The sequence below is a fragment of the Atheta coriaria genome, unplaced genomic scaffold (assembly GCF_025399875.1).
Source record: "Atheta coriaria isolate IRGN ID8LTWV9N9 unplaced genomic scaffold, Caltech_Dcor_3.1 hic_scaffold_9_pilon, whole genome shotgun sequence".
NCBI classification, from domain to species: Eukaryota; Metazoa; Arthropoda; class Insecta; order Coleoptera; family Staphylinidae; genus Dalotia; species Dalotia coriaria.
Window position 1 is genome coordinate 4,785,915 of NW_027045451.1, and position 13,704 is coordinate 4,799,618.

At 36.0% G+C, this 13,704-nt stretch overlaps 7 protein-coding genes across 7 annotated transcripts; 2 read left to right on the plus strand and 5 right to left on the minus strand.

Moving 5' to 3' along the window:
* Positions 1-3,229: 3,229 nt before the first annotated feature.
* Positions 3,230-5,198, minus strand: LOC135798543 (protein tamozhennic-like). Its single transcript, XM_065311405.1, is given in 4 exon segments — positions 3,230-4,493; positions 4,552-4,761; positions 4,763-5,107; positions 5,157-5,198. Coding segments are annotated over 3 exon segments (1,584 nt in total). The 5' UTR covers positions 4,901-5,107; positions 5,157-5,198; the 3' UTR covers positions 3,230-3,257.
* Positions 5,199-5,508: 310 nt separating this feature from the next.
* On the plus strand, positions 5,509-6,053 carry LOC135799401 (cytochrome b-c1 complex subunit 7-like). The gene has a single exon (XM_065312498.1). It carries the CDS (start codon positions 5,603-5,605, stop codon positions 5,951-5,953), a length of 351 nt encoding a protein of 116 aa, XP_065168570.1. The 5' UTR covers positions 5,509-5,602; the 3' UTR covers positions 5,954-6,053.
* On the minus strand, positions 6,044-7,128 carry LOC135799398 (proliferating cell nuclear antigen-like). The gene is made up of 2 exons (XM_065312496.1): positions 6,781-7,128; positions 6,044-6,715 (listed from the first exon to the last, which is right to left on the minus strand). Exons 1-2 carry the CDS (start codon positions 6,999-7,001, stop codon positions 6,154-6,156), a joined length of 783 nt encoding a protein of 260 aa, XP_065168568.1. The 5' UTR covers positions 7,002-7,128; the 3' UTR covers positions 6,044-6,153.
* A 140-nt stretch (positions 7,129-7,268) lies between these two features.
* LOC135799397 (uncharacterized) lies at positions 7,269-10,415 on the minus strand. The gene is made up of 3 exons (XM_065312495.1): positions 9,580-10,415; positions 7,629-8,469; positions 7,269-7,568 (listed from the first exon to the last, which is right to left on the minus strand). Exons 1-3 carry the CDS (start codon positions 9,715-9,717, stop codon positions 7,360-7,362), a joined length of 1,188 nt encoding a protein of 395 aa, XP_065168567.1. The 5' UTR covers positions 9,718-10,415; the 3' UTR covers positions 7,269-7,359.
* LOC135799400 (uncharacterized) lies at positions 8,600-9,332 on the plus strand. Its single transcript, XM_065312497.1, has 2 exons — positions 8,600-8,754; positions 8,840-9,332. Exons 1-2 carry the CDS (start codon positions 8,716-8,718, stop codon positions 9,221-9,223), a joined length of 423 nt encoding a protein of 140 aa, XP_065168569.1. The 5' UTR covers positions 8,600-8,715; the 3' UTR covers positions 9,224-9,332.
* A 113-nt stretch (positions 10,416-10,528) lies between the features above and the next one.
* LOC135799844 (methyltransferase-like 26) lies at positions 10,529-11,268 on the minus strand. The gene is made up of 2 exons (XM_065313062.1): positions 11,264-11,268; positions 10,529-11,211 (listed from the first exon to the last, which is right to left on the minus strand). The coding sequence occupies exons 1-2, from the start codon at positions 11,266-11,268 to the stop codon at positions 10,581-10,583; spliced, it is 636 nt and encodes a 211-aa protein (XP_065169134.1). The 3' UTR covers positions 10,529-10,580.
* A 598-nt stretch (positions 11,269-11,866) lies between these two features.
* LOC135799395 (dnaJ homolog subfamily C member 21-like) lies at positions 11,867-13,670 on the minus strand. Its single transcript, XM_065312493.1, has one exon. It carries the CDS (start codon positions 13,500-13,502, stop codon positions 12,117-12,119), a length of 1,386 nt encoding a protein of 461 aa, XP_065168565.1. The 5' UTR covers positions 13,503-13,670; the 3' UTR covers positions 11,867-12,116.
* Positions 13,671-13,704: the final 34 nt, after the last annotated feature.

A 13,704-nucleotide genomic window follows, 5' to 3' on the forward strand; every position in this document is an offset into this window, starting at 1 on the left:
AATAAGCATTTCTCCAAAAATTTTAAAACATTGTGTGGAAAACACCCTGTATCTCATAAATTAATTGACTTTATCAAAGTTTCTTACTGCTATGTCAGAGTTAGAGAGTTCCACTACGTGATGATCATCTTTTCAACTTCCTAGCCCTTTTGCAAGTGCCCTAAAATACCCTTTAAAAATAAGCATTTTTCAAAAAAATTAAAAACATGGTGTGGAAAACACCCTTTATCTCTTGAACTAATTGACTTATTTGATGTGTCTCACTGCTATTTCCGAGTTGGAGAGTCCTTCTATACGACGCATATTTTTTCAACTCTCTAACCCTTTTACAAGTGCCCTAAAATACCCCTCAAAAGTTGGCAATTTTGTGAAAATTTGAAAACATGATGTGGAAATCGACCTGTTTCTCGTGAACTAATTGATTTTTTTAAAGTTTCTCAACGTCATGTTAAAGTTCGAGAGTCCCTCTACACTATGCATACCTTTTTAACTTCATTAACCCTGTAGAAGTGTCCTAAAATACCCTTAGAATATCGCTGTTTTGTCCAATGAATTTTATTTTCGCTCGAACAACAGGGCCGAACTTTTTGGTTAAAATATTTTCGGTAACAGAAAACTTGGTTAAAATATTTTCGGTCGAAAGACAGGGTCGAACTTTTGTTAAATTATTTTCGGTCGAACAACAGGGTCGAACTTTTTTGATTAAATTATTTCAGGTCAAAACATCGATGAAAAGATTTTGTCATAAAAAAGTCAAATCTTTTCTCTTTTTTATGTCCGAAATTAAAAGTTGGAATTTTCAACTTTTGTTTTCAGAATCTAAACAAACGATTAATTCTTATCAATATATCCAAGTAAGATTTCAAGTGATCTCTCTTGGTTTAGGCCCTACGATGAATTTAATTATTTCATTTATGGTAGATTTATGCAGTTTAAATTTAGCGTATATTTTTTTAATCTCAATTCAAATTACAAATATTTATTAAAATATTTTATCAATAAAGATGTTTTCTTTGATAATAAGCAATAAAAAGTATACATTTTTAATTTTCTAAAAAAATTTAATTAATTATTCAAAATTTGGCGGAGGTGCCTGACATTTTAATTAGTGTAAAAATTATTAAAAACTAATAATACCATCGTGTAGAACAATCTATAGTTACGTTATTTACACAACTTCCTGATTAATAGCGCAAAGGGTTTGCCCTACAAACGCATTTACTTGAAACATGTACTTGCCGCAATACTTAAAAACTAATTATCTCGGGAACTAATGAAGATAATCAAAAACAGAAAACGGGATAACGTTCAGCATGCAATTATACATAAGATGAGATTAAAAACAAATATTTTTCGAAGTCGGAAAAATGATTTTCCGATGCGATTTTCTCGAGAACCATAAATGTTACAACGAAACTTTTTACATTTTTTTCATGTCATAACAAGGTTCTACAAAAGGGCAGATTCAATTTTTTGATTCTATAAAGTTGACAAAAACCTGTTGAAAAGAGTCAAGAGGTTACACTTACCTACTTTTTGGTCTAAAAATTCAAAATGGAGCTAGTAGAAAATGGAAAACGTTAATTGATTTCCAAGGGGATAAAAGATATGAAGTTAGTTTTCCGATAACATCAATATTTTGGAAAATGGCGGGTAAATTCAAAATTGATCAAATAAATCTACCTCACCAATTTTCCTCAAACTTTCCAAATCAATGTAAAAGAATGCCAGGAATCCATTAATCCAAGTTTGGTTCCGCTATCTTAATTAGTTTGTAAGTTATTGACCATTTTTAATTATTACATAAGTGTTGATAACTGTGAATTTTAACATGTTATATAATGTAAAATTTAATTCTACATACGAATATGAAGCCCGTTTTTCTTTATCTCTAATGGTTTTCAAGATAAGTGCGAAAAACCGGTTTATTAGTTTTCTCTATCATTTCCTAAGCAAAAAATAAAAATTGAAAACTACAACTTTTTATTACCAAATATTGAAGAACATGTGATTCTACATACTTTATCTTAATAAAATTTTGTTCTAAAATAAAGCTTTTTGATAATAATAGCCCTAGCAAAGTCTGGTTTGTCGGTATTCAAATTACATACATTTTTTGTTAAAATTACAAATACGGCCTAAATGGTAAATGCTGGCCAAAAAAGTTACTAAAATAATCGATATAAAATTAAATTGTCTATCAGAAACTGAAAACAAAATTTAAAAATTCCAACTTTTAATTTCAAACATAAAAAAGAGAAATCTTTTGGCTTTTTTATAACAAAATCTTTTCATTAAATTTTTTTATGCATTTTTTGTAGTTTTTTAAGAAGGGCGCTATCTTGTAGAGATTTTTTTAAGGATTACGAATATGAAGTCCTTTTTCCGTAGCCCTTTTAGTTCTCGAGGTAATCGCGATTTTATCTCGCCGATTTCACGGGAAAAATTAAAGATAAAAGTTCGACCCTGTTGTTCGACCAAAACATTTTTAAGAAAATAAGTTCGACCCCGTTCTTCGACCAAAAATATTTTAACAAAAAGTTCGACCCTGTTGTTCAGCCGAAAATATTTTATGAAAGTAAGTTCGACCCTGTTCTTCGATCAAAAATATTTTTAAAAATATTTTTAGGAAAATAAGTTCAACCCTGTTCTTCGACCGAAAAAGTTTGACTCTGTTATTCAACCAAAAATGAAACTCGACGAAATTTGTTTTTCAAATCAGTTTCTATCAAATTTGAACAAACAACCGTCACAAGGGTTGAAATTTTTACATATTATCAATTTTTACACTTCTAAAAACATGAGCCGAATGAAAACGAATGAAAACAAATGCTTTCGTGAGCGCGTTTGCGTTGAAAGTCGAATTGCGCAACAATTCGACGAACGATGGGGCTGGCTAGTCGAAGAATACGCAAAGGGGCGCAGTGAGTTGAAGCAGGCATATGACTTCGAGAAAGACGTAAACCCCCAGCCCAAAACAGAACTGAAACCATTTCCAGCCACCAGCTCTAGAATGGTTGGGTGGTTATCAGTGAGACCGGAATGTCAGCTTGAGGTGTTCGGCCCCGACTTACCCAAAGCTCGTCGGCTGCCCGTTATCTACACCGTCACAAAACTGACTGATCCTGTGTCGGACGGTTTGTAATACTGAAAATAAATTCTCTTCTTTCCACTGCTTAATAAACATTTCAACATTTTCTTTTGAAAAAAAATAATAATGCCTGTCATATAGATACTTAGGATAGTTTATTGTAACTCTAAATATAAGTAGGCGAATTATTAAGACTACTGCTACACATACTGCATATTTTCTGTCCCTTGCCATTGACATAGGTGCATTTTTCGCACTGGGTACCTCCAACCTGAAGATGCTCCTCCATTGGTTTCTTACGACTCTTCGAACACATGGCGCAAATATCTTTCTCGTTCTGATTAAGAAACGTGCAGGTCGTACAATGCCAACCCTTGGAAGTAGCTGGTTGACTTGTACTTGCAGATGGCGCTACTGCTAACTCTGCATGTCCATTGTTTTGCCTCGATTGAGCAGGCTGAGTGTTAGATGATGGCGTAGGAGCTACCGGTACCACCGGCTCAACTGATGTTTTCGCCTTGACGGGCTTATCGCTCACGTTGTCATATGTGCTATGTCTATTTTCACGTTTTTCTCGTTTACTCTCATCAGCATGTTTAGACTTTGGCCTGGCATGTGCTGTGTTTTGACTTTGGAGTAAATCCCCGCGTTCCCCAAGATCTTTTGAATAACCTTGACTCTCTAGGTTGCGATAAACATAATCCCATGATTCATAGGTGCCTGAACCATCATCGCGTTCCGATGCGGACTTTGCCGTTGGGGCATCGTTCAAATACATCTGTCCGAGATGTTTCTGCACTTCATCCACTCGACCATCTGGCTGATCGAAGCCATCGTATTCAATCAGACGTGCAGTAGGCACAGCGGGAGCGTTGACCGTAGCATGAGAGCAGCCGCTGCCGGCAGGGTGATGCATGTGCGACATTTGCGGTTGGCTGGGATAATAGTAACCGGGATATGGCGCGTTGTGCATGTAAAAATTGCCGCAACAGGTGTGAGGCGGCATCATCGTCGATGGGCCGTACATATATTGCGGCTGTGGTGGCGGCGGAGGCTGAGTATAATACGAATGCATTGCCTTTGGACTTGGTAGCTTCTTCATATGCATCACACCGTCGATGGTTTCCTGTGGACTGCCAGCGTACATCTCGCGCATATTCAACACATCCAGCCAAGTGACATTGTACACTTGTGAAACTTCTTCCCAAATTTCTTTCAGAATCTGACATTCCACATAAGCCATGATTGAATCTAAAGAAACAGACGCCAAGCGATCCGGACACACGGGGCCGGTTAATATAAGCTGTTGATTATCCATTGGTTTATAGCCCATTTCAACAAACATTGCATCTGCCCCAACTAAATTTGACTCTACTTCATGTTTATAGAAACCAGAATACATCTAAAAATTTATATTTAAATTAGGATTGTTTATAAATAAAAATAAAATGTGCAAATACCTTTATTTGTCTGTATTCTTTCCTCCATGGTTTTGTAAGTAAATTTGCAGCATATCTACCAATTGCATCCCACCCTAATGCAGCCTTATAACCACTAAAATCAGTCATCCTAGCAGCTGACTCATGGAGCACTTTGGGTGTAGATGTGCACTCAAATTTCTGATTGTGATGAGCCTCACAAAGATAACGATGGATGTACTCCTCCAGCTTGCTTTTTGTGTTTGATTTTCTCTGGACTTGCTTCCATTTCCAGGTAGCTCAAGTGCAGAGAGTTGATTTTACTCCACAACATCCCTGGGGAATACTGCTGCCTCTGGGTGTTGTTGTAATAAGTATCCATTACCATCATAAATTCGATGAAGATAGAACGTGCGATCGGCGATGCACGTCCACATTAAAACTATCTGTGGACTGTGAATGAAGCACCCAGAAGGAATTTATTTTTAGCTTACAGCTATGAACTAAAAATTATGTTTCACAATTGTGAAGAAAATAAAGGAAAACGCCATTTGAGGGTTAGTTTATGGCATTATGGATTAGTTGTAAAAACTTGCATCTAAAAGGGAACAACATTAGAGGACGGATGAGATAAAATTACTTCTCACCTTGCTCCAAGCTGCTATTGTATCTCAGAACCGAATTGTTTTATTTTTAATGCGGAATACGTCACTAGTGTCACTAGTGTCATATGATTGTCAGTGTCAGAATCTGGGGGAAAATACAGGCAAAACAACAGTAGTACTTAAAAGTAATTTGCTGTTTTGAAAATTAAATATTTAATTAAATATATTATTTAAACTAGAATTTTATTTAAAATATACTAAATTTAAAATACTGTACTTATATACTCTCATTGTTTTTATTTATTACAAATAATTATATAGACAAAATCATTCTGTATAATATTTGGCTTCAATGCTAGTAACCAAATAAAAAAATATCCCTAAAGCTCTCGATTATTACTAACACTGTCTCATCAGTTACCTAACACACATTTCTAGCCGTTGTGGTCGCAGATTATTTCTTAACATCTCTCAAAAACCGCCTTAACATGGCTTTCCGTTCGTTAATGGCAATCCAGCGCCGCTCAATGAGCCAGAATATTACACCATTGAAGAAAATGATGTACAACTTGGCCGGTTTCAACAAATTGGGGCTCATGCGCGACGATTGCCTCTACGAGGACGAAGACGTGAAGAAGGCCCTCCTGCGCGTTCCAAAGCATATTATTGACGAGCGCAACTATCGTATCCTGCGCGCCGTTCAGCTTGACATCCAAAAAGACATTTTGCCCAAGGAGCAATGGACCAAACTTGAAGATGATGTTCTGTACCTAACCCCTCATGTGGATCAGGTAATCAAGGAACGTGAAGAACAGGAAGATTGGAACAAAAAATACTAAACAAAGTAATCTTAGCCAACTAGCAAAAGAAATTACACTCTGTAGTGTCCATTATGTAAATCTAACTTAAACCTATGAAATAAAATGTGATTTAATTATGGTTTTCAGTGTTTTATTGTATGTAAGATTACTTAATAGTATAAATAAGAATAAGTGAAGTGTGTATAAGGCACATGCTTTTGTGTAAGTTGGTGATGAGATTAGTTTTCTTCTTCTTCGATTTTCGGCGCCAAATAATAGCGAATGTAACCCAATTCAGGGACGGTGTATTCCACCACAAGTGGAACATCAGCGAACATTGAGAGTTGCACCTGCGCGGAAAGAGGTGTCGCTTTCGTGAAGGAGTTCAAGTACTGACACGCAAACGTTAACGAAACTGGGTCCTGCATTTCAATGGTAACAGATTCTTCTTCCTTCTCAAAGTTGCTGGTTTGAGCAAGTTTAACATTGGCACTGCCAATGTCACCACTAGATGAGAACTTGACACCTTCCTTTGTGCATGAAATCACAATTGATTCACCGAATTGCGCCAGATCGCGACAAATGCGCGCAAATTCAACGGACGGCATGCGAATCACACAGGAGAAATCAGTCTCAGGAATACCCAAGTGTTCCTGGTCCAAGTTCATCAGTTTCATCTCATAATCTGAGATTTTGTCTTGTTTCTTTGACTCAAACATGAAGGTGACCATATCTGCATCATCCTGTGCCTTAATTGTAACTGTGTCGTCGTTGTTTGCACATTTGAGAATTTTGACCATACTGTTTAAAGAACAATTTAAAAAAACGTTAGGAAAAACGATTAATTATTCTGTGGAAAGAAATACCTTGAAAGATTCATGCCCATTGTAATGTTCCTATCGCAGCGGTATTTATCGAAGCCATCGGATTTAAGGGTGAGCGAAACGAGAGAAACGTGCGAGTTGTCCATGGCTTGAAGTTGGATGCCGGTATCGGAGCAGTCGAAAGATGCATCGTTCAGCAAGTCTTTGATGGCTTCGAGGACCTTCTTCAGTGTAACACTATTAATCAGACGTGCTTCAAACATTTTGAGTGATTTAAATTATTTAAACACAACAGACAATCACGAGAATCACAACAGAAACGTTGTACGCAGCACGAACGTTAACAGTAAAATGGCGCAAAATCGAAAAGTTGAGCGGTTAAGCAAAAGGCCGCGCAGAAACGGCGGGAAATTCTAGGGACATTTGGTTCTTGTAGCCATTTCGTTGCAAAAGTAAGAAGAATTAATTCAAATACATTACTTAAAACTAATAACATCTATCTTATCCTCCCGAGGAATAAAATATGTACGTATAACAATAATAATATAATTACTAATGTGTAATTTGTGTTGCCCACGTTAAACATTGAATCTTTTAGGTTTTGGTTTTGATTTCACAATTTTAAAGTAACGAAGATTTGGCTCTTGAAATTCTAGCTGTAGTCCGTTGATTCGGACTACTTAAACGCTTAATAATCTCTTCTTCTAAATCAGGAAACGTCTGCTGACTTTCAAATACAACTCGTTGTAAACCGCCAAATTTCAAATGTGTCTTTTGATAATTGATCTTCTCAATAAGATCCTCCAAAACATTTCTTGTAATGCCATTATCTGCAATAATTATGAGATAAATTTTCAAAAATTTACTCTGTACAGTAATTTAAAACTCACATGCAATGTTAAGATACGTCAGAGAATTATTTCCGCTACAAAATAATTGGCCATCCTTCACGAGTGAATCAGTAATAAATGGATGATTGAATTGATTCGCAGCATTTACAGGATCATGCGAAATAAATCCGAATTTATCCGGTGATACTGATGACGACTTAAATGCTTCAGTTTTAGACGAAGGAAAATGTGTCTGCATTAATTGTTTGAAACGCAATTTTCTCTTTTGAAATGTTTCATGAAGATGCAGTTTGAAACAAGAGAATACTTCCAGTAAACCAAGTAGTCCTGTTTCTGAAATACCATTTTCGGAAATATTTAACGCCTGTAGGGCTCGATTCGTACGCAAAATTTGTGCTATCCAGGCGCATCCAACGTCGCCCAAATGATTGCACCCCAGATTAAGACTCACCAAATTTCGTGTGTATTTATCAGGAATGTGCAACTCGTTATAGAACAGTTGGCAGACAGATGGTCCCAACTTACATAATTGTACGCTGTACACTTTCAAATTCGTGCTGCGATGAAGTAAGTGGTGAGATTTTTTACCGAATTCATTTCTATTTGGATTCCCGTTCAAAGATAAACGAACAATTTGATGGTTTTCTTGAAGAATCATATGAATGAAAACCACTTGATCGTAGCTGAGATCACAGAATTCAAAACGCAGTTCAGTGAGATAAGGAAAAGTTGGTAGGAGCTGTTGAAGAGTGAGAAGTCCTTCATCTTCTAACGAATTTAATTTGTATTTTATTGCTCGAGGACTACCTTCATTTGTAAAGGTAAAATGGACTTGAGTTTGATTTGGTGCGACTGGAAAATCTGGTTGATAACGTTCACCCTGGCAACGAAATTTGAATTACGTTTGGTAAAATCATTATAGTAATTTGTCATGGTCAATTTCACTTTATTAAGTAATTTAAATAAGCTTATGATCTGTTTTGTAAATGAATAATTTCATCATTTATGTGTATTTATGCAAATTATTATAAATTTGTTTGCTTTGTAACTATTATAAAAGCGCGGAACACTCAGAATCCATGCTTTTATTTGTTATATCATAACATTTTAACATTTTGCTAAACTAATGAAGTCTGCAGTTGTTATTTTTTGTCTTGTTGTCCTAGTAAGTCATAACAATTGATAGTAATTAATATATATTGGGCTGCAAAAACAGTAAATGTAAATGTTATGTTGTTCTTCCTTTATAGATCATTGGGAATGATTCCCTGGTTAAAGCATCCGAATATGTGGAATGTTCGAAGAAAGAATGGAAGAGTTTATTCGCCGGTATTTCATACATAAATAATATGCGTGATTGCTTGGAACATATGACCGATATACAAGATATTCTGGATACACTTGAAAAACTAGAGGAAGAGGTTCATCAATACAATGCTTTCTTCGAAAAAGAGCATGATGATGAAGCAAAGTACGATCGACTTAATCAATATGGCGCACAAGTTAACAACACTAACTTTGATATCAAATCAATGGTTGCTGAATTGGATAATTCCGAGGTAAACAAATGTTTTGAACTGGAAGTGAAGAAAGCTGATAATGGAATTGGTAAAGCTCGTCATTGCAAAGATTGATAAAAATTAGTAACTTAATAATTGCATAATTAAACGTAGGTTTAACTTGAGATTAGTAAATTTGGTGGATTTGAAAATTTTATAAATAAAATCAAAAGTACCTATATAACTCTTGTTTGCTTTTTTTCAAAGAAGTTAGATGACCCAATATACACATGTTTACTGTTTACATGGCCGGGCGTCCAACCCGTGCTCCATAAGTTCACACCGCAGAATAAAAAACATGAATCTCTATTAATACCACAAATGCTCTACCTCAAATCAACAATGATGTAAAAGACGTCCCGCACCTACCTCCAACACAATTCACTTCATTTACCACACAAAAAGGTAACTACATTACAAACTAAACTTACATCAATAAATATCTTGGGAAGTTGAGCAGCATTCTCTTCTAAAGCCGTTTTAAACCAGTTCATGCATTGAATAACATACTGATTGTTGCTTAGATGTTTCTTTTTCCGATGTATGCTTGTTGTTGATTTTGCAGTCATGTTTCAGTGGTATTACCACTAATATGAGAGGTGTGTTCTATATGTTACAGAAGACTGAAATTATCAAACACAAGACTTGATTGAAAAAGGAAAACCTTTCAAATCACAATGTGGTATGTCATAGTGACGTGCCGTACGTTATCATGGACTCTCACCAGCCTCCTATCAAGCATGATAATGCTAAGTGCATTGCTTAGTCCACAATGGCTGCTTGGAAAGGGTGAAAATTCAATTGGTGTTTACACAAGATGCATGGAAAAGCAGCGCACGAATATGTTACAATGCACGACACTAGCAACACGCGGTTTGGCAACTGATGCAGAAGTATTTCCAACTGAATGGAAAATTGCGACTGTTTTCATATCAATTGGTAGGTAATTTTTACATTACTGTAATTAATATTCTAAATATTTAATAATATTTTAGGTTTGACAATCATGTTTGTTTCGGTAGTCATGAGTTTTGCAGCTTGTTGCTTCCAAAGCATTTTTAAAAAGTCCTTGTTTACCACCACTGGTGCAGCACAGACCATCGCGGGAATCTTTTACATTTTAGCTCTCACTCTGCATCCTATGGCTTGGAATGCAACCAGAGTTGTAAAACTCTGTGATAATTCATCACCTTTTTATCCTGGCCATTGCGCGATCGGTTTAGGTTTGTGGTTGGCTCTAGCAGGAACAGGTTTGACTTTCCTCGCAGCAATGCTCTCTATGCCGGCGGACAAATCCACCAACAGCGATAAAGTCCAGGATCGCATCTATGAAGGTCACAGCTTAATTTGTTTGCTATAAACTCACAAAACTGGTACGCATTTGAGCATCAACATAATAATTTATTCATATAAGTTAGTTTATCAGATCAATTTACTTCTTCTGCCATATGAGACATTTGTTATTACTGGGCAAATCGCATTTATCAATCAAAATCAATCCGTTTGTTGCGGCCAGTTTTTCCAAATCGGAAATATCGCGTAATCCCCAGTCAGGGTTTCTCGACTTTAAACTTTCATCGAAATCCACGTTGCTTTCCGGTTTGATAATTCCATTTTCGGCGTACGGGCCGTACATAGCCATCAAACCCTTGGGATATAATAATTTACCCGCAGCGCGAAACAGTCCAAGAGTACATGCCCACTCGGAAATATGAATCATATTAATATTAATGATATAATCATACTTTTTACACGCCAATGGCCATGTAGCAACATCAGCGGTTACATTGATCAACGCCGGCGGTTTTACGTTCTTCTTCGGCAAGTCATCAGCATAAGCTTGAATACTTTTAAACAAAGCATCTTCGAATTCCGACGGGTGAAAAACTAGATTAGGAAACGCTTTGGCAAAGTAGGCGGCGTGTTGTCCTGTACCGGATGCTATCTCCAAAACGTCGCCGGGACGAGAAGAGTCGAAATGTTTTTTGAGGACGTCCAGAATGTAGATCTTATTGCGCTCGGCTGAAGGGTAATTGATTTTTTTCACTGTTTCAACAAAAAATAATAACAATAGTCATATTTCTAAAGATAGAAAGCAAAAATATATGAAATTACCTCATTTTTGATAAATGGCGTAAACCGAATCTCAAGAAATGTCGCATTCTGAAACAAATAGACTTGCAAGTGCCAAAAATAAGTGACTTATAAAACTAAACAACTCGTAACTGTATTCCATATGTATACTCTTCATTTATACGTGTTTATATTTGATAATAACATAAATTAGATATTAAAATATCTAAAATGTCATGAGTACTTAGTACGACTAAAGCGCCATGAATTAAAAGCAGCGCAGGGCATGAAAAATTGATTTTTATTGTGAAATTTTGCATATTTGCCATTTTTCAAGTACCTACGCTGTTATTATAGTATAAACTATGCTTTATCAAATATTTTGTGTTAAGTTAAGGTGCTAAATCAGTAATCTCACTGCCATTCATCATTTATAATAATGATTTTTATATCTGTACACATTTATACACAATTTTGTACGTTTTATATTGTGATTGATACATATTATATCTATGTGTCTTCAATTTTAGTTTAACTTACAGCCGTCGTTCTCCTTTGACTTCGTAAACTCATTTTTAATCACTATCGTCAACACGTTTCTTTGCGTTTGCTCTTTTTCGTCTTCCCCTTGTCTTTTATCATCTCTTTCATCTTTGTTTTGTCTTCAGGTGCTATGTACACGCCATGTCCTGTCTTTTTCAAGTGGTCAAATAGTTTATTCTTTGATGTGAATACATTTTTGCATGTTACACATGTGTGTTCAATATCAATTGCATTTCCTTTGTTTATTTCTAGGTCTATAGATGGAGTTGGTTTAGATTTTTTGTCTTTTCGTCGTTTGGATCTCTTTGATGCTGCTTTTCCGTTTGTAATCTCACTGGTATCATCGTCCGCATCACCATCTGGTCCTTCTGCAGTAGGATTTTCTTCTAAATTTGGTTGTGTTTCTATTTTGGATGATTCTACTTCTGTATGATTGGTTTTCGTTTTGTTTTCTTGCAGTTTCTAAGTCAGACAAGTCTACAGATTCATCATCGGAATTGATTTGAATTGTTCTAATTTGTTTGCTCTTTTTATTCTTCTTTTTCTTGGTTTTTATTACTTCCTCTTCTAATTCTTCAAGTTCTTCACTATTTAAATCAGAAAGATTCCCATTGGATAAATTTCCATTAGTAACACCATCGCTTTTCACTGCTGCATGTTCTGAATTATCACTTTTTAATTCAGCATCCATGAGGCTTCCATCATTGGATAAATCTTCTTCATCATCTATAGTCTCAAACTCTTCATCTTCTTCCAACATTTCTTCTCTGAGTCTCTCAATATTTTCCTTGTGTTTCTTACTGCTTTCATGATTGGCAAAGGCTTTAGGTGTTTTGAATACTTTATTACAAGCCACACAGTACAAATCATCCAACTCTTCTTCACTTTCATCTTTATCATCAAACTCCTCAGCTAATTGCTTCTCAATATTTGCTAGTTCCTCTTGAACATTGTCAAATTTACTCCATTCACCTTGCACTTCTTTTTTACTCTCTGCTCTTCTTTCTCTCCTTGCTTGTGATGCTTGTTCTGCAGCTTTCAATTTATTTTCTTTTGCTTTTTGCTCTAGAAATTTCACATTTGCTTGAACTCTCTTATCTCTTTTTCTTACAAATGCAACTAAATTACGCACTTCGTCATTGCGTTCCTTCTTCGCTTTCGCCCGCACCTTTTTATTTTCTTTTTCGATGAGTTTAATAATGCGGCGTTCTCTTGTTTCTTTAATATCATATGGATCCAGCCATACATAACTCCTTTTTGTACTGTATGACATCCAATAAGCATAGAAAGGTCTAACAAACATTTCATAATCACTCTCTGCACTACCAAACATAGGAATAGTAGTAAATTCCTCTTTGTTATCCATATGCTCCATGTCTTCTTTAGCAATCTGTTCAAACACATTTCTATAAACTGTATAGAAACCAGCATCATCATCTCCAAAGCCCTTGTAACAAGAAGATGTAAAATACTGGAATACATCTAGGCAATTATCCTCAAAGTCCTTGTTGGATCCATGCAGAATTTGCTCTCTGTGATTGTCATACCATGCGCGTTCTTGTCGATCACTGAGCACTTCATATGCTTGCTGTACTAACTGAAACTGCTCCTTTGCTTCATCTGGATTGGAAAGATTTTTGTCTGGATGCCATCGCAGTGCGAGTTTCTTGTAGGCGCTCTTGATGTCGGCGTCTTCAACGTCTCGTGGAACATTCAGCACCTCGTAATAGCACCGCATGTCGACCACGGGCTTGCACTAATTCAAAGGAAAGCTGGCAGCGAATACTGGGTATTGACGAGCAGCGGGCATGAAATATGTGCGCGCATTCGCGAGTCAATCAAAAGGCGAGTTATTTTCGTCACGTTGTGAAATTGGCAAAGCGCTTCATAGCATTTTAACTCTGAATCTTACCAATTCTTGTGTGATGTGCCGGATTTAG